The following is a 22,294-nucleotide window of genomic DNA, read 5'->3' on the forward strand; positions in this document are numbered from 1 at the left end:
TCAGACGCGATTTGAGCTTTTTTTTTTCTTTTCTTTTCTTTTTTTTTGTACGAAACGCATCAGTTACATGACTGATTGGAGTTAGGAAGAAGCTCGTCGTGCAGCACTACTACCACTGACAATCTTTCAATTTCGGAGGATTAGACTGCATATATTTACCGCCCAACTTTAATTGTTATCGATCAATCTCAACTCGTCTAAGAATTTTAATCTGCTATTAAAGCTGAAGACATCAAATTAGCAAAATCTGGACAACGAGGTGGGCAGCCATGCAGGCCACCTCTACAGCATCATCATCAGCAACTCGTGTTAATCTAGGTCCACTAACAACCACCTTCAATCCACCAGGCGACTGTACATCGCTACGATTTATTAATGACGATGTTGTTATTATGGGCGCAGCCGTAGGCTACGGCTGCTACGAAGCTCAATGGTCAACTACGCTATGTACCACACACAATGCCCGCGCACCTGCCAAGAGAGATCAAGGAGTTACATGTTACAGTACCCGAACAGATACAGATGGATTGTATAGTGGTATGATAGTGACAGACTGGTATTCATGCCCGTCGAGCCAATCTGGCACTCCATGGAAATCGATTTGCGCGGTTCAGACTAGTGTTAGCAATCGCGATTTTTCTCTTACCCAATCATGCTATCCTCCAAAATTCGCTTCCTCTTTTAAACCAACAAATTATGATACTGGAAAGTGGCCTTCATACCCCCCGATATACTCTCCTGGGCTTGCTTGCCCCTCTGGATATTTGCCTACATGTACCGTAGAGCGCATCAAAGGGGTTACGAACTCGGCGGCGACAACTACAGCGGCAAATGCCAACAAGATTATTTGGAGCATGTTGAATGATGGCGAAATTGCGATAGGGTGCTGTCCATCGTAAGTAATTCCGTTTTCCTCTGCCTCAACATCCCAATGGCTGTGCTTGGCCTATGTAATTAAACATTTGGCTGCGGCGGCTTTTGCTCTCTTCGTCTGATTGGCGCTTTCTCAATCAGTTAGTCTGAATGGCATAGCTGATCAACTTTTCGTTAGTAATTATGCCTGCGATCAGAATTCTCCACACCTCTGTGTCTCGACACCACATCTGGGCGATATTATTGCAGTGACAGACGGAATATCATGTTCCAGTGGCACAGTGGCATCTCAGAGTCCAACTACCCTAACCGCCGAAGCAATGAGAATCCTTTTAGTCAAATCAGATAATCCAACTACGGCTCCCGGGAGCTCATCAGCCAACGACTTGTCATCAAAAAACTCTTCTGGAAACGGAGCAAAAATAGCAATTGGAGTAGTTGTACCTACTGTCGTTCTCCTTATAGGCGCGGCAGCTTTGTATTTCTTAAAACGCAAGAAAAGACTACAAAAACAGACAACAGCTCAAGAAGTTTTATCCGAAAAATACAGCTCGGATCTGGGTCTGAAATCGGAACTGCCAGGCAGTGTCGCTGCCGCTACCTCTGGACCAAAAGGTGTCGCGTATCAAAAACCTGAGCTTGATAATACGGCTATCACGGTTTTACCTGAACTAGCTGCCGACTCGTCTCGCGACGAGATGCAAGAGTTACATGGCAGTAGTCTTACGGCAAAGCCAACTGACGCCACGACGATGGTTTCCGAGCCCCAGAGCTCAATCATCCACATTGTTGTTAGAACAAATCAACAAAATCTAGTTAGTACTTCGTCCAGCCGGGATGACTGGAATATTTTAGAATCAGGGCTGTGGAAATGGAGCAATTTCGACATGCTGAGTGGATCTACTGAATCCTCTGAACACCCAGCAACCGGTGGGCATCAACAGGAACCATTATAATATATGTCTCCCGGAGCATCTCAATTTTAACTGTGTTAAAGAACGATATCATATTTCAGCGCAAATTAGAGAGTGGGTAATTCCTTCTAAGGGCATCAGCGAATACATACATGTACCTGAGTGGCGTGTACAATGGGTCATATGACATCAATAATCGCATTTTTTAGCTATAAAGATTTTCTAGGCTATCTTTAGTATTTATACATGTGTTATGCTCGTATAAAATCTCCGCTTTCCGCTAACATCGACGCCCCCATCAGCATTGCCCCCACGTAGCAATCGGATACCGCCCCAAGATCTAATCGAGCTTCTCGAGAGCTAGAACCCTTTCATCATTCTAGAACTCGTATTAATTTCCCTATTTGGTTCAATATTTTGTCATTCAAGCCCTTTGTCCTATTGGTGCAATCTAGTCCAGCGACTACACATCAGCAGTGTTTACCTCTAAGCAGAATCGAATTGTCCTTTTCAGATAAACCACGCATATTTATTTACAATAGCATTACCTCACATGTAAGTTAGGATTAGTCACAGCTACAGTTACTTCATTCGCATCTTTACATTGGAAAACAAGGGGGCGCACCTTATATATCTGCATCTCACTCTATCATCCAGCGTCGCATTTATAGCTAGTTAACATCAATTTGAAAAGATTTTTCGTAAAAGACCTCACTTTGCTGAATGTCAGTAATTTTCACTGTATGAGTAAGTTCTAAATGAGATGGCTGGTTAAAATATGGACTCGAGATAGTGGGTCTACGTCTGAAGCAGCATTGGATTTGAAGCATACCTACTTCAAATTTGAAGCTAAATCTAGATTTGCGAGGGTATGGGAGTGAAAAATTGTACATAAACTGCCGTTGCCCCATTTGAAAGCATGGCTACGTCCGTAGATCCCCATTTTGATGACTAATAAAGAATACCACACAGTTTTAGATATATTCAAGGATCGTATATAATCCAAACACAAAGCTCGTGACACAGCATACGTCACGATATCTTATATTTTACAGCACACGTTTATCTATATGGAATTACCCTACAATAGAAACGCCTGTTGACATGTTTCATGCCATCTTATGCGATGAGCTAATATGCCCACCAGTCGCTCTTACAGTGGTTTATATTTACAACTAAGCTGTATGCTCATAAACACCAGAAACGCACCCAAAAGTCATTTACAAAGCTGGTTCCACAGCCAAACAGTAGAATGCTTGAATTGAACAAATTGTTAGAAAAATAATGACTTCCATAGAGAATAAATGATGAATGCGTGCGATTAAAACAATGCCCGAATGAGACGTATTCTTAGGTAAGCTGTAGTTAATCGGAACTTCTCCGTCTTTTGCCCAGATATGGGTCCTAGAAGCAGAATTATAGCCTGCCGATCCATCGCTGGGCATTAAGCCGTGAGTTCCTAGGCTAAAGGCCAAGGGGCTCGGTTTATTTCACATAGCTAGTGGGGAGATTCGGTACTTTCTGTTTCTTCTATATTCCTCCCTTTACACTAGTTATATTGCAGGGGAACACTGTACCTTGCAATGGCCTTTTTCGTCCACCCCTGAGAAAGTGCTCAGGTGCATTCAACTTTGCCAAGGATGTGTGTATGATGGGTGACTGCCACACCAGGGGCTCGGATCTCCCAGCAGTTAACTGACTGGGGTTAGCCTACAAGTAGGAGCCTGCACTTGCGCCGAGTTGACGCCGGCACTGAACTCATGACGCACGCCTTCTGGCGGTATATCACAAACTAATTAATTTTCATTTATTTGAATGCTGGTAATACGTTACACTGAATTGGTGTTTAGATGCTACGATAATTATCGTGTATTGACTGTTTAACTGGCTGATGAAGTATACGCGTGTTTTCGCTAACAGCATTTGGCCCAAATGTCTCTGTGTAAGCCGCTGACTGGCCTCGGCATCAGCTGCATATCAATTTGGAAGATAATATAACAGAATAGGCGAGCCAAATGATCTGTCGCTTTGGACAACTCAAAGACCATTTCAAAACCGCCAAGCATCTGGGCGGACAAAACGCCATTTAGACTTGAGTCTTCGCAATTGTCTCTGTTGCTTCCTCCTTCCACTCCGGTCGCCAGCGCGTAAGCGGTGGTCGCTCTTTGATAATGTCTCCAGTGCTCCACAGCATTCGCTTCTTGTCTGTCTCCTCGGTAGTTTCGTTATCGGGGCAGATAACGTAAAATTTGTCTTGCTCCATCTTCTTATATAAGAAGTCGGCGACTTGCTCCGGTGCCCATGCACCCGCCGGCTTCTCTTTGGTCTGGCCTCCCCCAGTCTAAAAAGGGTAATAAAAAGTAAGCTCCATATACAGTACTGTGTAGTATCGAATAGTATTATGTATTGGCGTGCTAGAGATGAAAAAGGAAGTCAATTCGGGTAGAAACTAATACTCACCATGCCTGTGAATGTCCAGCCCGGGACAAGAAGGTGCACACTGGTTTTGGTGTCTCGCAGGTCCCAGCTGAGATGCTCTGCAAGGGTCTTTACAGCAGACTTAGATGCATTGTATGCAGGATTTCCTGGAGGATTGGTGATGCCCTGTTTGCTGCCTGTGATAACAATGGAGGTGGGCCGACTTTTGGCAGCCTCTTGAACTACCGGGAGGAAGGTGTTGATGCCATGGATTACGCCAAATAGGTTCGTCTCGAGGACCTATGTAATGTGCGGGGCACACGTCATTGTCAGTGGTGGAAATATTAACGCTGAGAACACCACTCTGATGCTTCATCCTCATCTGGCGCCCTCAGATTTGTAGTAGTTGCAAGCACGTACAGTTCTAAAGTAGTCGCTATCTCCCCATGTTCCCCTGGCGCCCATGCCCGCGTTCAAAACAAGAAGCTCAATTGAGCCAAACGTCTTGGCGGCTTGGTCACGGAGTGATGCCCAGCCTTCAAGCTTGCTCACATCAAGGACCGAGGTGGCTACATCAGATGATGAACCGACTTCAGCCTTAGCCTTTTCCAAGGCCTCGGCGTTGCGATCTACAAGCAGCAGCTTCATGCCCTTGCTGCGGCAGAGCTTAGCGATGGCAAGGCCAACGCCGGAAGCGCCGCCGGTAATCAGAGCGGTTGACCCCGGAGCGAAGACGGCAGCTGCGGCGGACATTTTACGTTGCTAAGAATGGGTCGGGAAGGGTGAAGATGGCAAAAGCTGTGGATGTTCGACCAGGATAATTGGTGCAAGGGTATTATTATACCATATTAGAATTGCAGCGGTGTGAGGGTTGAGAGAACTTGTGAGCCGATTATATCCATAACTATTCTTATACTATTCACAAGGCACAAAGTACCCATATTCAAAATCTGACGCCCGCTACTAACGTATGACTTCACTCTGCAAACAATGGTCGCGTTTTTGCGAGGTTAAATAGAAAACGCGGGGTTCTCTCCAATTTGGAGAACAAACGCCGATATCTCTTCGGGGATAAGACGCCCTTTAGAGCCGTAACTACGAAAACCCAAGAGCATATTAAAACAGCTGGTAAAACCTTCTTTTAAGCTCTATTAGCATACATAGCCTTACAGCAAACAATATTCAGCCTTGACGAGGATCAAAGCCTCAGCTGGATGACTTGCATTCTACGAATACTAATCATTTTCTAAACAAGCTTTGAATAAAGGAACCCGACCCGATTCACCATGTGGTAAGCAACAATGTTGCTCCATGGGCCAGGGACCCAAGCTACGATCCGACTTATGCGAGGAGCTGCTTAAATAAGAAAAAGACACAGGTGCCTATAAGCTGCCAAGCGGCTGGGAACCTCTGTAAAACGCGAGACTCTCCCGAGAGCTTTGGCTCCGGCGCCATGCGCTGAGACCACTGTCCATAACAAGCATCTAAGCTGACTAACTTCTACAAGCAATATCCCATCACAGATGCTAAAAGCGGAGACCTAATAACGCATACTGCACTAGCAGCAATACGCTTGATCCATACAAGTACAACGTCGGGTTCCCGCATGCGCCCGTGTACCGATACGTAAGGAGCTCCAGATGAGGCAGTGTAGAAGGTCAGCAAATCTACAAAAGAGCGTACAGTCAGCTTGCCTAGGTAGGCGGTATGCGAGGCTCGTTTTGGTAGCTTCTTCGATCGGCCGCCGATTCAGAGCGCCACAATCTGGGATTTGCAACGCTTTGTTCTCCCGGCGGCTCTCCTTTTAAACTTAGCGCAGGATGGTAATCTGCAGGTCCCAAGCAGCTTATGTATGTACGTACATGCAGTATTACTTGAATGGAATCCGGTACGCAATAGTAGACGTTGGTAGCCTTTTGCATTCACGTTTGGTTTTCTCCCGGCATTGACGCTAGATTCGGGGATATTTTAACCGAGAGCGAGGGCTCAAAGTGCCGAGGAAGTCTGGAGAAGGGGCAACATCATCATATAAGCAGGCATACATGTACTGTATGCAATCCTAGATCCGGGGGCATACAAATACCAGCACGACTGTGAAATAGAAGTCTGGGTGAAGCCCCTGGTCTTCTAGCGGCAGCCCTAGTGGCGTATTCTCTCTAGCATCAACCAAGCATCGCGATCCTTCCATGAAGCCCTTGAAATATCAAATACTATCACACATGTCGCCTAGCCTTGACGGCCATACGTCGGAGACAAAGATGGCTAAGGCTCAAGTGCCGGCTATTATCACCAGCTTTGCGGCTATGTGAGCCATTTCCGATCATGGAAGTTGCCTGTACGTTTAGCATCCGGGCTAGTGCATAGCGTGCTCATCTGGTCAAGTCCTCATGCAGTCTGAAGTATGCAGCAATATGACTCGTGCCGAGCTAACCAGGCAACTACACATAACAGTATCTCCGTAATATCAGAAAAGCAGGAGAATTTTCTACTCGCTTGCTAGATATTGCAAGATGCTCCTCCACTAACCTTAATGCGGGAGGCGCCAGACCCATGGCTCCGGCGGCAATGTAGTGGCGCCGCGTGTGAGTGGTGTGAGATGAAAAGATGGTGTGGAGTCCAACACTCCTACTTGTTAACTAGCAGCATTTTGTAGTATTATCTCGCTGTCACGCTGATGAGGAACCCCGGATTTTCAACTAGCTGGAGGAGCGTGACATTTCCACGATGACTACCCAGCACTCACGAGAGAGATGTAAAGAAGATGATCACTGTGATCGACCATCATCTGGTTCGGACATTTGCAACAGTTAACGGCGCATTGTGAGAGGTTCCCTTCATCACAAGCTCAATGCGCGATTGAATCATGTTAATGCCGCCTCAAACGCCGGTCTCTTGGCCCCCTAGTAGTCGTTCGCGCGTAGTAGGCATGTACCTTCTGTACCCCAGACGACCCCTGGTCAACAGGGCTACAGCCATAGTCAGGCACCAGCCTTTTTGATACTGCCAGTTGTGCTACTATTCCTTTCTTCGAACATTCTCCCTGTTCAGTAAATTATGGGCAGAAAACGGAAGCCCCTGTCTAGATGGAGCACGGCGCCAACCGGGCCAAGCTTCCTTTAGGAGCCTTGACCTTTGAGGCTATTTGCCTATCTTCTCTACCGAGCCTCCTCAATAGGATAGGCCAAGAGTTGTGAGCACGAGGGAGATTTCCTCCGTTTCTCATCAAACTAGCATCACGACCTATACTACGTACCTCGTGCACATTACCAGGCTCACAACGAAGATCGCTACTCGTAACTGCAAGTGAGTTACGGAGCATCGAGCGGGAGATTGACCCGATCAATATCCCCAATCTCTAATCCACAAACTCTATAACCCTGTATCCTGGCCGCATGAAGAGATTCAACGACAGTTGTAACAAAATTGTATCCCACGTGTTCCATCCAGCCTATCGGCCCTTCCGTCAGAAGACGTACGCAGATTCCTCTTCGAGGTAGCATTTCTACTCACCAGCCCTTGGACAATATCGCTCTATCTCCTAATCGAGTCTCATGGCGCTTCTCCACCGATGTGCCCGCCTCCCGAACCAGGGCCCCCTTTCTGGAGCATGGTCACTGCGAAGCTTGTTTTGTTCTGAGGCTAGGGCTCAGATGGCCCTGGCTTGAGCCCATCTACAAACCCCTGTTGCAGTCCAATCATCGGCCCGGCCTCTTCTATTGTTATCGCGGGTGACGATGGCGTGTGGATGCTTTCCTTGATGGCTTGTTTGCATAGTTTCTTGGAGACTTCTCACCTTCCAAAACGGCATTGGGTATGACTTAGGTCATTCGGCGTAACTTAGATCAGACTGAGCTCTGTCGTTCGATAGCGATGGATATGCTGCTGCATATTTAAAGGACCGGACGTCTTCTCATCTACCGGATCTTCTTTTTTGGCATCAGCACCAATATCTCGAGGATATCACAGCTTATTCTTGGCTCAGGAGCCTAGTATCGTCTCTCCTTTTACTCAAGCCTCAATCTTCTGTACATATTCCCCTTCTAAAGTTGTATATACAGCATCTTTACATACGCAAAAATGTGGTCCCCTAAGGTTGCTGCCGCTGTTCTCGCCTTTGTTGGAGCTTCCAACGCCTGGGCTCCTCCCTCTTACTCCGGTTACAACCTTGTTTGGTCCGACGCTTTCACCGGTAACGGCGGTACTTCTCCCAACACTGGCAACTGGAACATCATCACCGGTTACTTGGGTGTCAACGCCGAGCAGGAGACCTACTCTTCCAGCACCCAGAATGTTCAGCTCAGTGGTGGAAACACTCTCCAGATTGTCCCCTGGAACAACGGTGGCAGCTGGACCTCTGGTCGTCTCGAGTCCACCTACACTTTCACCCCTGCTGCTGGCAAGGTGACCGCTGTCGAGGCTTCCATTCGCTTCGGTACCAACGCTCAGGGCAACCAGCAGGGCATGTGGCCTGCTTTCTGGATGCTGGGTAACTCGATCCGTAACGGTGGCGGCTGGCCTGCTTGTGGTGAGATCGATATCATGGAGGTTGTCAACGACCTGCCTACCGGTTACGGAACCATTCACTGCGATGTTTCCCCCGGCGGTATCTGCAACGAAGGTCAGGGTATTGGAGGCAACACCGCCATCAACGGTGGCAACACCAACTTCCACACCTGGCGTGTCCAGATTGATCGTACGCCCAGCAGCTGGCAATCCGAGACCATTACCTGGTTCCTCGATGGCGCCCAATACTTCCAGGTCGCTGGTTCCCGAATTAACGACCAGAATGTGTGGAACAGCCTTGCTCACAGCCCTCTGTTCATCATTCTTAACGTCGCTGTTGGCGGCACTTTCGTATGTATCCCTCTTTCTCTCCGTTCACCTTCTACTATACAAGTTACTAACATGAAAATAGCCTGGCGCAACCAACGGCAACACCCTGGGCGGCTACGGAAGCATGATGGAGGTTGGATACGTCGCTCAGTACTCCACCTAAAGAATTTCTATCTTATAGCACCGCCTTAAGAGATGCGATATTATAGTATATATGCCTGAGTTTTCTTGGGCTCAGTGACGATGCTGGTGCGATAACCACTCGTTACTACGCACATACACGCCCTTTTATGATGTATATAGCATTTTTTTCATGTATATATTGAAGCTTACGTTGCGGGATGAGTCAATACCTATGAATTGATGATAGTCATGTTTATAAGCAAAAACTGTCTCTATTTTTCGGTCTAAGTGAAGTTGATTGTGTTTCTCTCTTCAAACCACTAGCATCTGTAGCATCATACACTTTATTTGATCACTTGAAGGCTTTCTTCTGCTTCAACTAGGTCTATTATAACTCATTCTATATATAACACATTGCATAACTTTCTATACCGTACCAGCGCTACCCTCCACTTCCTCAACAAATGCGTGTAGTTCAGCTACCTTCTTTTCTGTATCCAGTTTCCGCTGTTCTTGCAAGTCAAATGTCGCTTGTAGCTCGTCAACCATGAACGGCTTCAAAGGTGCCTTTTTACCAGCCTTGTAGTCGTACACTACGATATCCTCAAAGCACTTGGCTGCCGGTCGCCTTTGCTGCTCTGAATACACGACAACGTCTAGGTAGAAGCGATCGGAGGTGTAATCTGGCTTTGTGACGAGTTTATGCAAAACTGTGATGCGGTCCGGAAAAGTCATGGGCTGCTTTGAAGTCAGAATTCTGGTTTAAGGCAGAAAAAATTCTGAATGTCGATGAATGTGTGTGGCGTAGGCTTACAAATTTGAAGTCTGTTCTAATACTTGCTAGAATGAGGCCGGTGCCTTTTGGTGTCATGAGATCATACCATTCCTGCTCGTACTTGGGATCTGTGAACTGAGCAAGCTTTCGTAACCAGTTAACTCGACCAGACTCGGCGAATCGGTTATACATGACATTATTGACATGTCCTTTACGAAATTAGCAATTTGAAACAACTACATGATGCATTTTGGCTGCTATTTACCCTGTTTCAAACAATTAGTTAGAACAAAGCAATAGATGATATCGTCTCATGGTTCAAAAGCTTACCATCAAATCCTTCAATTACAAACGCCGTAAACAACGTTAGCACTGCTCTTGGATTAACATCTCACTAGATGGACATTGTATTCTCACCATATCTCCCCATTGTATTGCGTGCCCATCAACTCCTCTTCTCTCAGGCTCGGCTAAGAACCCTTCTCGACCTGCTGAGAGCATAAGCCAGTTCTTGTCTAGATACGCCAATCGGTCTTTCACTGATTCAGCCTTCTCAGGTGCAATCTTTAGCGAAAGAGATTTTTTTAATCGACCCTGCAACTCTGATAGCCACCTTGGGTTAACCGCTCCATTTTCCGATGCTTGTGGTGGCGGCGTCGCTGCCGATAATCTAGCGGTTGTCATAAAGGTACGAGTTGACAACGGTCGCATAGTCCGAGTAGCGCCATGGCTACTGAATCTCATAACCGCGTTCTTCATCTTGTCTTGGTATGCTTTTTAATGCCGAAAAAGTGACACAATGAAACCCCTTATATGGCGAGTTTGTATTGAAGGGAGAGTTTTTTCGGCTTATTGTTTTGTATATTTGACGAGTCCGGCTAGCCTCGGTAATTTTGTCTTTGCCGTTGTTTGCACTGTTTTAGCCTTCTCCAGCTTGCGGGATCTACGGCACAATGGACTTCTGCGCCTCTGAGCAAAATGGATCATTAATCTTCATGACCCGAGGATGCTGATGAGATAATGAAACAATTACGTGCCCTCACATAGTATTGTGCTCACATAATCGGATGCCATGTAATTGGATGAGAGGGGTTCGCGGCTGAATGCAACATAGGTACACACGTGTATTCCCAATCGGGCATTAAATCATTTATTCGTTTTCTTATTAGACCAGTGAGATCTGTTTTATATACAGGTTCGGAGCTGATGATGGCCATGAACCAGTCCCTAGACACTGCGCCATGCCATGTTCATAATGCTCTCGGGATATCATCTTTGGCCTCACCTTAAAACCCTCCGTTGACGCCTTCATAGCCTGGGTTTGCCTTTGCCCATTTCACAAGCTCACCAGCCCATGACAATCTGGGTACCTTTTCTTCATTGCGAATTCCCTGTTGCGCGAGTGCATTGCCCAGGTCTTTCTCGATCTCAAGACGGGGCAGATCTTCCTTGACAATTCTCCACTGCTCCTCCGACAGCGCATCCTGTGGCAACTGAAATCCCCGAAACTCGGTCCAGATGCCCAGTCGGACAGCCTGCACGGCACCTCCGAGGTTCTCTGGGATATGAGGGGTCGTGTGAAGAGACATCGCGAGCCAAGCCTCCCGGGCAGCAGATTCGCTCACGCCGTGCTTGAGAAGCACCGCAACTGCTTCATCGGCAGCAACAATCTCGAAGCGCTTAGGGTTGCTATCATATTTTTCGAGTGTGCTCAGATCGTGGTAGATGCAAGCAACGAAGAGCACATGGGGCTCAACTGGAATTCCCTTGAAGGCCTCGAAAGAACCAGGCAGTCCCGCAGATGGGGTCTTCAAAAGCGCTTGAGCATAGATAAATAATCGAAAGCTGTGGTAAAATAGCGAAGGAACCAGAGATTTGAGAGCAACCTCAAGAGCCTCTTGCGCAGCGGGATGATCAGGCACCAGAGCTCTGGCGGCGGCCGTCAAAGTGGCTCGCTCAGTAGTAGATGAGGAATCGCCGGCAGCTTGACACATATTTAAGCTTATAATACGTTTGTGGTATCTTGGCAATATAGTAAGCAGTATTAGTGTGCAACTATTCCTGTTTTTTTTTGAGTTTGAATTGATATGTATGACAAGGTGTAAGTGCCACAGACTTGGTATAAATAATTCAATGGCTTAGACCTCCCCAGAGAACAAATACCTTCCTTCAATGCCGAAAAGTTGCTTACAAAAGGTAGCTACTCGTGATTAAGAATCGCTGTGGTTTTGCGCTATGATGTCCTCTAATGGCGCGCCTTTCGGTCCACATCTTTCGATGGCGACCCGTTGCTCCGAGCACAATTAGCTGGTATGCTGTCTGGCGTTCTGACTCGGGTAGTTTGATAGCGGCATTGGGTGCTTACTTGGGTTAGAAAACCCTGCGTATTATACGCGAGCGACGTAATGTGGATTAGCAATTACCCCTCGTGTGTGCGACATATCGGCGAGCAGCAACTCAATATTTGCAGATAGTTGCCTAATTAAAACATATATATGCTACTTTTTTCCCTGTGTAATTCGCGGGGGCTTTCCTAGCTGGAATATATACCTATGCTGTTTCTTTGGCTTTGCGAAAGGCAGCATCAACTACTTGCTTATAAGTTAACAGGCAATCCAATCTGCTTAGGGATTTATGCTGCAATACGTAAGCGTATGGGTTTTTTCATGAGCATAGCCAAATCTATATATTCGAATATCCAGCTTGCTTAGTATTGTATGGCTCGGAAGATATTATGGCAGACAAAGCTATGTTCAGCATCAGTGCTACAAGAAGTCGCAATCATTACAAGGAGCTAAATGCATGCACCTGTTAGCTTAGTACCCACCAAAGAGAAAATACCTATTCAGTTAGCAGACCCATCTAAGACGGATAGTTTCACAGCGTGTACCCGACGCCTTTCACCCATCCAACACATAGGTAGCTTTCCTATTCTAAAATGGTGCGACAAGTCTTAACAACTGATCAAAATAGTTTCTCTCTTATATTTGATATGTAATTGCGAGCCTCATTTACTCGTCCTGTGCAATTTTGAGGACAATTCGTCCTAAAACTTCGCCTCTTAGAAGCTCTTCATAAATCTTTGGCAAGTCCTCAAATGGTCGAACGACGACCTTGGGCTTCACAACGCCTCTTCTTACAAACTCAATTGCCTCTAGGCATTCTTTGAGAGATCCAACCAGATTGCCTGTAATGTTAAGGGCCTTGATCACGATAGAGGTGATGGTAGTCTGAAGATAGACTTTGTCTGGTGGGAGGCCCACGCAATTGAGCGTCCCGCCGATAGTAAGCATCTCTGCGGCCTGAGCATAAGCCTTTTGGTTGTTTGCTACCACTATGGCTGCATCTGCTCCGCCATTTGTAAGCTCCTTGACCTTCGCAACGACGTCAGGCGTGGTTGTAAAGTCGATGTAGCCGTGGATACCATACGACTTCAAGAACTCTCCTTTCTCGGCACCGCCGTCTACACCGTAGACAATAGCTCCATGTGCCAATGCATATTGAACTAATACTCATGATTAATAGTTATGAACAGAGAGAGGATTTCTTTTGTTCAGAGTTTACCTGCAAGATGACCTAGTCCACCACCAGCACCAACAATTACTACGGAATCGCCTGCCGTGACATTGGCATTTTTGACTGCCTATTCAATCTCAGTGTTAATAAATGCCAAATCGCCATCTTCACTACAGCTTAGTCTGTGACTTACCTTATAAGTAGTCACTCCCGCACAGAGAATGGGTCCCATGAGAACCGGGTCAATATCATCAGGCAGCACGGCTAGATATGCAGCACTCATGACAATATATTCCTGGAAGCTTCCATCAGTATGATGCAGGTGATTCAACTGCTTGGCGCAATATTGTTCTTTTCCAGCTAAGCAATAGTTGCATCGGTGGCAAACACGGGCTATAAACGGGACACCGATATAGTTGCCAATTTTAATATCATCAGTTACTCCAGGGCCCAGAGCCACGATACGGCCAATACCCTCGTGCCCTCCTACATGGGGCAGTTTGACATTGTGGATGTACGATCCATCTGCTGCCAACGCTGTGCCAGCTTGCGTATGGAGATCTGCTCAGAATGTTAGAAACGCTCCTCAATGAATGCGTGCTACTGAGATTCAGTAAAGGTTCAGGTGGGCGAGTCCAATCATACCGCTCTGACAAACGCCTGAATAGAGAATTTTAGCCAAGACTTCATTATAACCAGGTTGGGGAACCGGATAGTCATGCTTAAAGACAACGCCGCCGCCCAGCTTTGGGACCGTAGCTGCGGTCTGAGTCTTGGGAATGGCAACCATTGTTTTGGAGTGTTTAATCTTTAAAGTATTTAACGGGTATAGATAGATGAAGTGATTACAGATAAAAGAGTGTGCACAGATAAGTAGTTGCAGCTGCCACAATTAGTTACTCTATTCGTGTTCTTTTCGGATAGCTACTTTGGTTTTGCGACCGGCGATTAAACTGATCATTTATAGATTTCAAGATTCAAGATCGTCTTCGTCTCCAAAAGTCTCTTTGTCCGCCCGGAATAACGTATACCTAATCATGCGGGATCAAGTTTCCCCAACTTTCCCCGCCAAGTTGGTGTAATTGTCCAGCATTAGTCCGGGGGAGGCAAGTGTTGATCGGCAGTATCAATTGCGTTCGGCCACAGTGTTGCATTTACGTGAATACGCATTACTTGATAGTTTCGGAAGCCAAGGCGTATGGCAAAGTTCCAGTTCTCCCACTAGTGTTATCGCTTTAAGCACAGTTTAGAGAGTGCCGAGTACTCCAGTGAAGCGCTCCACTAACAGCCATGGAGCATAGCCTTATCTAACCAAGTCTAGAGTCATGTAACTTATATAGGATCAACCTACCTAGAGTCGATTCAATCTGCATCACTGCATTGTCAAAAGCGGTTGTAAGTTTTGAAATCAAGGTTCCAAGAGTGAAACTGGTCACCACCTTGTGGTTGCAATGGGTTACTTTGGCATCACGGCATCACGGCATCACAACCAGAAGAGCCTGTTTTTTGCTGATCGTCGCAAATTCCTCCCGCTTTATCTCCAGCTTATCGTCCCGCATCACCTCCCGCTATCCTCCCGCTTATTCCGCTAACCGTCCCCCGCTCGATAGCCGTGCGTGGGGTAGCGGCGCAAGGCTCACACCTATCTCCTTTTTCATACATAAGTCTGTATGAGGAGTTAAGTCTGACGCACTCGGCTCAAGGCGGAAGTCGACAACCTCTTTCTCTCCATCGTTGAGGCTAAAATAACTTCCGCCGTTTGCCCGGCCAGTGCGGTACTTCCCGTCCTTACCCCGGGGCCAGTGATCCTTTTCGGAATTTGCTCATCATATTCGCTCAACCTCTGATGGCCAAGAGGTCATGCGATTGCTGTGTTCAGCGCAAAACGCGGTGCGATAATGGCCGCCCATGCCGCAAATGCCTTGACGCACAACCTCCGCTTGATTGTACTTACTCAAGGCCGGTGCTGAAGCGCGGTCCAAAGACGTCAAAGCTCACGCAGCAATGCAATTGGAAATGGAGGGCCGAGGAGCATAGACTGCTCCGTTTTGCAAGCAATTACCCGAATTCGGATTCATCAGGGATTGCGGCAGAGAGCTCGGTTCGTTTGAACACAGAAAGGCTAGCTCTTTCAATACTCAAACCGATCATCGAATGCTACAGTTCTCGGATGTATCCGGTCTGGCCAGTCCTCCATGTCTCGGATCTTCTTGCTAGGCTTGAGGAGGTTGAAACAAACACTTTAGCGAGCTTGCCGAGCTTGCCGTACATTGATGATGTCTACATCATGGCATTGGCTCTGTGTTCAGCCACTATGGCTCAGCTGAACCTTACTGAGATGGAGGATATGCCTCCCCATATCACTAGTGAATATTTGGAGAAGCAGTGTAATCGCCTTCGCGCCCTAACGAATTATCGAGAGTATCCATCGGTGGAAGGGGCTCTCACGTCCTTCTTTCTCCATGTATATCATGCAAAAGCTGATAACAGAAATGCTTCCATGATCTTCCTGCAAGAAGGCATCTCCATCGCTCGACTTCTCCGTCTAGATCGAATAGAATGTGAATCTGGCCAACTCACAAATGGTCTTACTGATAACCAAACATCTGCAACTACTCAGAGACGCCTAGTATATATTCTCTTGTGGGTTAGCGAAAGGTAAATAACTTTGACATGATTAATCTCTATATCCGTTCGGAGAAGCAAAATAGCTAATGCTCTAAAATGAACATAAAGGGGCTATGCTATCCAACATGATCTTCCCATCTCCATACTCGATACAATCCAGATACCTTCAGCCAATTTGGATGATTTTGATAAGTATGGAAAGGGACTAATTGAGCTTGCCACGTTGTTTGTGGCGTTTGATGCCTTCTTCTACCGTACCGCTCGCTATATGCGCGAAACAGCTCAGTCCCACTCTGAAAAGTATCGCCTCGTAACAGTCCAACAATCTTTGAAAATGATTGCCCCCAAACTTTCCGAATATGATTTAGTGCAGCGGGCGGATTATACTATTACAAGGCATTGGATGCGAATTCTCATTTGGCAACAAGCCATGTCTCAAAGTCTATTGTCGTCCTACGCTGATCATGATTCAATGACTTTCTTATTTCCATCTCAGATAGCTCAAGAATTCCTTGCCTCTATCACCATAAGTTCGAAGGAACATTTGATTTCATTAGGAAGAGATCAGGTAAGCGACATCTTATCTACCTAAACTATATACCTATCATATCGTTGTAACAACACCAAACTAATGTAGATATAGCTGATTAAGTCTTTTGAAATTACAAACACGCTAGCAGATGTAATTCTGTGTACTACCAGTACCTACACCTACAACCATCCTTCATTGCCCGACACTCACAACTCTCGCCGCGAATCATATTCTACGCCGCAGAGAGAGAGCTGGAAATGCGGCCCAGCTGACTTTCTACATGCTTTGTACCAGATAATTTCACCATTCTTGACATATGATAAGCGATTATACGACATGATACGATTAAAGGCAGCAGATGCCCTATTACAATCGCCAAGCAGGATTATTCCAAGGAGTGTTGACAGAATATCAAATGAAACAGAAGTGGATATGGATCAAGAAGAGGGTAGTGGTACGATTTTGGAGCAAATTCTCGACTATGCAGCCGAAGCAGGTGCTCACAATGCTGAATTAGAAGGCTTGGGCTTGGGTCTAGGTGGACTAATTGATATAGAGGAGCTGCTTAGTAGCAATGCCCTTTGGAATGGCTTATGAGCCTGCAATCTTTTTAATAAATAATGTTTTAGTTTGAGGTTAAAATATTTGTTGTAGAGAGATTCCAGTGATGATTAGAGATGGTTTGAATGATCGCGTTGCTTCGCCTGTTTTAATTCTTGCCGTAGTATAGGTACTAGGTAGTCATCAACTCTGGCAACTAACTCTGACAACTGAGATGTACAAGCTGACGGTATATCAGCAACCTGATATATCAAGAAAGTTACACACACTAACATTTCTAAATAGATAGTAATTGTTTTCTATTTATAGACCCTCGTTATATACTGGCCTCAATTTTTTTTTTCAGAATCGCCTTAGAAGCCATTCGAACTCATACGAAGTAGTCCTTTTCTAGGCGGGGAGGGAATGACGTGCGGATACCCGTCCTTATCGCGATAGCTGACTAAGGCACTGGCGGCCAATGTCTCGCCACGAAATGCCCGCTATGAAAAGTACAGATCGCTTGGATTCCTTCAACTCCGCCGACGAGCTCCGTCTGGCAGACCTTTCGTCTGCTGTTTTGCTTTCTTCTTGGATGATTGAAGAAAGACGACGTTTGCATTTCTAACCGCTCGCTTGTATCGCCTCTTCATCTCCTCTAGGAGGCACTGCCCACCTGCAGTCTGCCTGCCATGGCAGCCCTCGTGGATAATCCGCAGATTAAGCATGCGGAGCTGCTTCGTCCGCTGCCATTCCACTTCCATACCTACATCTGGCCCTTCGCCATTGTCTGGCCCATCTTCCTTCGATACTATCTCTCCGAGGATCTCTACGAGAAGCACATTGGCGGCTCGGAATGGACGTTTGTGTGGTGCGGAGCCATCATCACGGCCCAGTCTCTTGTTTGGCTGAGCACGCACTGGAGCGTGGCTCTCGATGCGCGATTCACCGCAAGCAAGGCTCAAGATGTCCAAGATGCCCAGTTGATCAAAGTTATTCCTGTCGCTAACGCCGGCTCTGGAGAAATCTGCAAGCTGGTGCGAGATAAGGTACGTCTCATTGACTGTTTCCAAGATTTGAATCCTTTTCGGCAGCTAACGCAACTGCTCTTTATAGGTTGGTGGCAAGACCAATCTCTCATTCCTGTTCCAGAAACGCCGATTCCTCTACGATCCGGATACCAAGTCCTTCAGCTGCCTCCTCTATGCTATCGACGCCGAACCCAAGCCCACCATTGGCCAGTTCCAGACATGCAGAGGCATCGACAAGCAGTCCGAGCTGACCCGCATCGAGCAACACTATGGCACAAACACTTTCGACATTCCTGTCCCGACATTTACCGAACTCTTCAAAGAGCACGCTGTTGCGCCTTTCTTTGTCTTCCAGATCTTCTGTGTTGGACTGTGGATGCTTGACGAATACTGGTACTACTCGCTGTTCACTCTTTTCATGCTTGTCGCATTCGAGAGTACTGTTGTCTGGCAGCGCCAGCGCACCCTGAACGAGTTCCGTGGAATGAGCATCAAGCCTTACGATGTCTGGGTTTACCGCCTCGGCAAGTGGACTGAGATTCAGAGCGATGCACTGTTGCCTGGAGACCTCGTGTCTGTTGGTCGAACGAAAGAGGATAGCGGTGTCGCGTGTGATATGATTTTGGTTGAGGGTACTGCGATTGTTAACGAGGCTATGCTTTCCGGAGAGAGTACCCCCTTGCTCAAGGATTCAGTCCAGCTGCGCCCAGCTGATGCTCTGCTTGAACCCGAAGGACTTGATAAGAATGCTTTCCTTTGGGGCGGCACCAAAATCCTCCAAATTACTCACGGCAATCCTGACCAAGAGAAGCCCAAGTTGGCTTCCGGTGTCCCTCCTGCTCCTGACAATGGAGCCTTGGCTGTTGTTATCAAGACTGGTTTCGAAACTTCACAAGGTAGCTTGGTCCGAACTATGATTTACTCGACTGAGCGCGTGTCCGCGAACAACTTTGAGGCCCTCTTGTTCATTCTGTTCCTTCTTATCTTTGCGATTGCGGCCTCGTGGTACGTCTGGGATGAAGGTGTGCGAAGGGACCGCAAACGTTCGAAGCTCTTGCTAGACTGCGTTTTGATCGTTACCAGTGTTGTGCCTCCAGAGTTGCCTATGGAACTTAGTCTCGCGGTCAACACTAGTTTGGCAGCCCTTTCAAAATTAGCCATCTTCTGTACTGAGCCATTCAGAATTCCCTACGCTGGACGTATTGACATCGCCTGCTTCGATAAGACAGGAACGCTTACCGGCGAAGACTTGGTCGTCGAAGGTATCGCCGGATTGGGCCTGAACCATTCCGATGTTGAGGACAAGCGGGAGGGCGACGGCGCTCACTCTACCATTATTGATGTAAAACAAGCTAGCCTGGAGACCCAACTGGTTCTTGCTACTGCCCATGCTTTGGTACGACTGGATGAAGGCGATGTTGTGGGAGACCCCATGGAGAAGGCCACTCTTACTTCTCTTGGCTGGGGCCTTGGCCGTAACGATGTTCTTTCAAGCACTCCCAAGGCTGGTTCTACTCAGGGTAACGTTCATATCAAGCGCCGCTTCCAATTCTCCTCAGCTCTCAAGCGTCAGAGTTCTATCGCGTTTGTCAATGGTGTTCACACAAGGACCGGCCAAAAGATCAAAGGTACATTTGCCGGCGTCAAGGGTGCTCCAGAGACAATTCAGAAGATGCTGGTCGAGGTGCCCGCCGATTATGAGGAGACTTACAAATTCTTTACACGCAAGGGATCCCGAGTTCTCGCACTGGCATACAAACAGCTTTCCATTGATTCCGAGTTGGGTGCAAGCAAAATCAATGACTTGAAGCGAGAGAAGGTCGAAGCTGATCTCACATTTGCTGGCTTTTTGGTCCTTCACTGCCCTCTCAAAGAAGATGCTAAAGAGGCTGTGCAGATGCTTAACGAGAGTAGCCACCGTGTTGTTATGATCACTGGTGACAACCCTCTTACCGCTGTCCATGTCGCTCGCGAAGTCGAAATTGTTGATCGTGATGTTCTTATTCTGGATGCCCCTGAGGATAATGCCGGCGGCGAGAAGCTTATTTGGAAGAGTGTTGACGATAAAGTCAGCATTCATGTCGATCCTTCTAAGCCCATTGATCCCGAGATTCTGAAGAACAAGGATATTTGTGTTACTGGATACGCTCTTGCCAAGTTCAAAGATCAGGCTGGATGGCGCGACCTTCTCCGCCATACTTGGGTCTACGCTCGTGTATCGCCAAAGCAGAAGGAGGATATTCTCCTCGGCCTGAAGGATATGGGCTACTATACCTTGATGGCTGGTGACGGCACCAACGATGTCGGTGCCCTGAAACAGGCTCATATTGGTGTTGCGCTCCTCAACGGTACCAAGGAAGATTTGACTCGCATTGCGGAACACGCTCGCAACACTAAGCTCAAGGAAATGTATCAGAAGCAGTGCGAGCTCATGAACCGGTTCAACCAGCCTTCGCCTCCTGTTCCCGTCCTTATTGCTCACCTCTACCCCCCTGGACCTACCAATCCCAACTATCAAAAGGCCATCGAGCGTGAGGCTTCCAGAAAGAAGATTACACCCGAGGAATACATCAAGCAGCATGGCCATCCCGTGGAGACCATTACCTCTCCTGGTGCCCAGAACCTCTTAAATAACCGCCAACAGGACGTCAACAAGAAGGCCGCTACCTTGGCCGATAGGCTGACAACTAGCATGATGGAAGCTGAGATGGGTGATGATGAGCCTCCGACTTTGAAACTGGGCGATGCCTCCGTTGCCGCGCCCTTCACCTCGAAGCTTCGCGACGTTATTGCTATCCCTAATATTATTCGTCAAGGCCGTTGCACACTTGTTGCCACGATCCAGATGTACAAGATTCTCGCATTGAACTGCCTTATCAGCGCTTACTCTCTGTCTGTCCTGTATCTCGAGGGTATCAAATTTGGTGACACTCAATATACTATCAGTGGAATGCTCATGTCTGTTTGCTTCCTGAGCATTTCGAGAGCTCGAGTTGTGGAAGGACTCAGCAAAGAGCGACCTCAACCAAACATCTTCAACGTCTACATCATTGGATCTATCCTCGGCCAGTTCGCCGTTCACATCGTCACCCTCATCTATATCGCTCGATTGTGCGATAAGATTGACCCGTAAGTGCCAAGCATCTCATTTCGCGTGGGTCTCATAATTTACTGACTTTGCTATAGACGCTCAGGAGACATTGATCTGGAAGCAGAATTTGCCCCGTCGCTGCTCAACTCTGCGGTTTACTTGCTCCAACTCATTCAGCAGATTTCTACCTTTGCCATCAACTACCAGGGTCGACCATTCCGTGAGGGTATTCGTGAGAACAGGGCCATGTTCTATGGAATTGTTGGCGTTTCTGGTCTCGCATTTGTCTGCGCCCTGGAACTTATGCCTGAAATCAATGAGCAAATGAAGCTTGTGCCATTTACTGAAGAATTCAAGACCAAGATGACTACAGTAATGGTTCTCGACTACGCTCTATGCTGGGTCATTGAGATTGTTCTGAAGAAGGGTTTCAGCGACTACCGCCCGCGCGATATTGCCGAGCGCCGACCCGAGCAGCTCAAGCGTGAGGCTGAGCGCAAGAAGGAGGTTGAAAAGAAGAAGGCCGCAGAAGAAGAGAAGGAGCGATTGGAAAAGGTGGCTGAATTCGAGAGGAGAGTCGAGGAGCGCAAGAGGAAGATTGAGGCATGGGCTTCCGGCCGTCAGCAGCCGGCTTCAGGGTCATAATTTCCTTTCTTCTTGGGTTCCTTTTGGACGGCGAGGCGGCAAAAATCGTTTAGCAAGATGAAGAGGTATAATTATAGAGCTGGAAGCTGAATAATGTTCTTAGATGCTCATAATTTATAACGGGCAACGTAGACAATGTTAAATATTGAATATAATAGAGTTTCCTCTTTCAATGTTACCGGATACTGGCAAATACGTAATGATCAGGAAGAGATGGAAATAGACAAACAGAGTTTGAGAAAATATTATCGTCATTCTGCCAGTATTAATGGTTCATTTTGTTCAATACGGCCATCTCATGAGTTATAAGTGCTATTACTAAAGAGCTGCCACTGGCTCCCACTGGCCAATCTTGTAATCCAATGCAATGTAATG

General features: G+C 47.0%; 8 protein-coding genes across 8 annotated transcripts; 4 read left to right on the forward strand and 4 right to left on the reverse strand.

The window, feature by feature from the left end:
* Window positions 1–269: 269 nt before the first annotated feature.
* Window positions 270–1,954, forward strand: GGI43DRAFT_431310 (uncharacterized protein; the record flags this gene model as incomplete). The annotated part of the gene is made up of 2 exons (XM_083209391.1): window positions 270–895; window positions 1,052–1,954. 2 exons carry the CDS (start codon window positions 270–272, stop codon window positions 1,827–1,829), a joined length of 1,404 nt encoding a protein of 467 aa, XP_083064361.1. The 3' UTR covers window positions 1,830–1,954.
* Window positions 1,955–3,570: 1,616 nt separating this feature from the next.
* On the reverse strand, window positions 3,571–5,244 carry GGI43DRAFT_396834 (SDR family NAD(P)-dependent oxidoreductase). The gene is made up of 3 exons (XM_083205027.1): window positions 4,626–5,244; window positions 4,248–4,505; window positions 3,571–4,128 (listed from the first exon to the last, which is right to left on the reverse strand). The coding sequence occupies exons 1-3, from the start codon at window positions 4,956–4,958 to the stop codon at window positions 3,874–3,876; spliced, it is 846 nt and encodes a 281-aa protein (XP_083064362.1). The 5' UTR covers window positions 4,959–5,244; the 3' UTR covers window positions 3,571–3,873.
* Window positions 5,245–8,137: 2,893 nt separating this feature from the next.
* GGI43DRAFT_396837 (concanavalin A-like lectin/glucanase domain-containing protein) lies at window positions 8,138–9,427 on the forward strand. Its single transcript, XM_083205028.1, has 2 exons — window positions 8,138–9,059; window positions 9,121–9,427. The coding sequence occupies exons 1-2, from the start codon at window positions 8,283–8,285 to the stop codon at window positions 9,199–9,201; spliced, it is 858 nt and encodes a 285-aa protein (XP_083064363.1). The 5' UTR covers window positions 8,138–8,282; the 3' UTR covers window positions 9,202–9,427.
* Window positions 9,428–9,587: 160 nt separating this feature from the next.
* On the reverse strand, window positions 9,588–10,695 carry GGI43DRAFT_380705 (thioesterase-like superfamily-domain-containing protein; the record flags this gene model as incomplete). Its single annotated transcript, XM_083203019.1, has 3 exons — window positions 9,588–9,899; window positions 9,976–10,145; window positions 10,332–10,695. The coding sequence occupies 3 exons, from the start codon at window positions 10,693–10,695 to the stop codon at window positions 9,588–9,590; spliced, it is 846 nt and encodes a 281-aa protein (XP_083064364.1).
* A 318-nt stretch (window positions 10,696–11,013) lies between these two features.
* GGI43DRAFT_255267 (uncharacterized protein) lies at window positions 11,014–12,405 on the reverse strand. Its single transcript, XM_083200886.1, has 2 exons — window positions 12,100–12,405; window positions 11,014–11,958 (listed from the first exon to the last, which is right to left on the reverse strand). Exon 2 carries the CDS (start codon window positions 11,928–11,930, stop codon window positions 11,223–11,225), a length of 708 nt encoding a protein of 235 aa, XP_083064365.1. The 5' UTR covers window positions 11,931–11,958; window positions 12,100–12,405; the 3' UTR covers window positions 11,014–11,222.
* A 542-nt stretch (window positions 12,406–12,947) lies between these two features.
* GGI43DRAFT_380707 (zinc-dependent alcohol dehydrogenase) lies at window positions 12,948–14,242 on the reverse strand (the record flags this gene model as incomplete). Its single annotated transcript, XM_083203020.1, has 4 exons — window positions 12,948–13,441; window positions 13,501–13,579; window positions 13,646–14,013; window positions 14,098–14,242. 4 exons carry the CDS (start codon window positions 14,240–14,242, stop codon window positions 12,948–12,950), a joined length of 1,086 nt encoding a protein of 361 aa, XP_083064366.1.
* Window positions 14,243–15,097: 855 nt separating this feature from the next.
* On the forward strand, window positions 15,098–17,246 carry GGI43DRAFT_255276 (uncharacterized protein). Its single transcript, XM_083200887.1, has 3 exons — window positions 15,098–16,110; window positions 16,189–16,648; window positions 16,724–17,246. Exons 1-3 carry the CDS (start codon window positions 15,299–15,301, stop codon window positions 17,207–17,209), a joined length of 1,758 nt encoding a protein of 585 aa, XP_083064367.1. The 5' UTR covers window positions 15,098–15,298; the 3' UTR covers window positions 17,210–17,246.
* A 367-nt stretch (window positions 17,247–17,613) lies between these two features.
* GGI43DRAFT_396856 (ion-transporting P-type ATPase SPF1) lies at window positions 17,614–22,092 on the forward strand. Its single transcript, XM_083205029.1, has 3 exons — window positions 17,614–18,201; window positions 18,269–21,312; window positions 21,370–22,092. The coding sequence occupies exons 1-3, from the start codon at window positions 17,845–17,847 to the stop codon at window positions 21,917–21,919; spliced, it is 3,951 nt and encodes a 1,316-aa protein (XP_083064368.1). The 5' UTR covers window positions 17,614–17,844; the 3' UTR covers window positions 21,920–22,092.
* Window positions 22,093–22,294: the final 202 nt, after the last annotated feature.

This window comes from Trichoderma evansii (genome assembly GCF_050947405.1).
Source record: "Trichoderma evansii strain SZMC 28006 chromosome Unknown GGI43scaffold_3, whole genome shotgun sequence".
Lineage (NCBI taxonomy): Eukaryota > Fungi > Ascomycota > Sordariomycetes > Hypocreales > Hypocreaceae > Trichoderma > Trichoderma evansii.

Coding starts and splice junctions, on each gene's coding strand:
- GGI43DRAFT_255276 (XM_083200887.1), top strand. CDS start 15,299: ATGGCCAAGAGGTCATGCGATTGCTGTGTTCAGCGCAAAACGCGGTGC. Junction 16,111..16,188: donor CTCTTGTGGGTTAGCGAAAG/GTAAATAACTTT, acceptor ATGAACATAAAG/GGGCTATGCTATCCAACATG. Junction 16,649..16,723: donor TTTCATTAGGAAGAGATCAG/GTAAGCGACATC, acceptor ATGTAGATATAG/CTGATTAAGTCTTTTGAAAT.
- GGI43DRAFT_396837 (XM_083205028.1), top strand. CDS start 8,283: ATGTGGTCCCCTAAGGTTGCTGCCGCTGTTCTCGCCTTTGTTGGAGCT. Junction 9,060..9,120: donor TCGCTGTTGGCGGCACTTTC/GTATGTATCCCT, acceptor ACATGAAAATAG/CCTGGCGCAACCAACGGCAA.
- GGI43DRAFT_396856 (XM_083205029.1), top strand. CDS start 17,845: ATGGCAGCCCTCGTGGATAATCCGCAGATTAAGCATGCGGAGCTGCTT. Junction 18,202..18,268: donor GCAAGCTGGTGCGAGATAAG/GTACGTCTCATT, acceptor TGCTCTTTATAG/GTTGGTGGCAAGACCAATCT. Junction 21,313..21,369: donor TTGTGCGATAAGATTGACCC/GTAAGTGCCAAG, acceptor ACTTTGCTATAG/ACGCTCAGGAGACATTGATC.
- GGI43DRAFT_255267 (XM_083200886.1), bottom strand. CDS start 11,930: ATGTGTCAAGCTGCCGGCGATTCCTCATCTACTACTGAGCGAGCCACT.
- GGI43DRAFT_396834 (XM_083205027.1), bottom strand. CDS start 4,958: ATGTCCGCCGCAGCTGCCGTCTTCGCTCCGGGGTCAACCGCTCTGATT. Junction 4,506..4,625: donor ATAGCGACTACTTTAGAACT/GTACGTGCTTGC, acceptor CACATTACATAG/GTCCTCGAGACGAACCTATT. Junction 4,129..4,247: donor GCTGGACATTCACAGGCATG/GTGAGTATTAGT, acceptor TACCCTTTTTAG/ACTGGGGGAGGCCAGACCAA.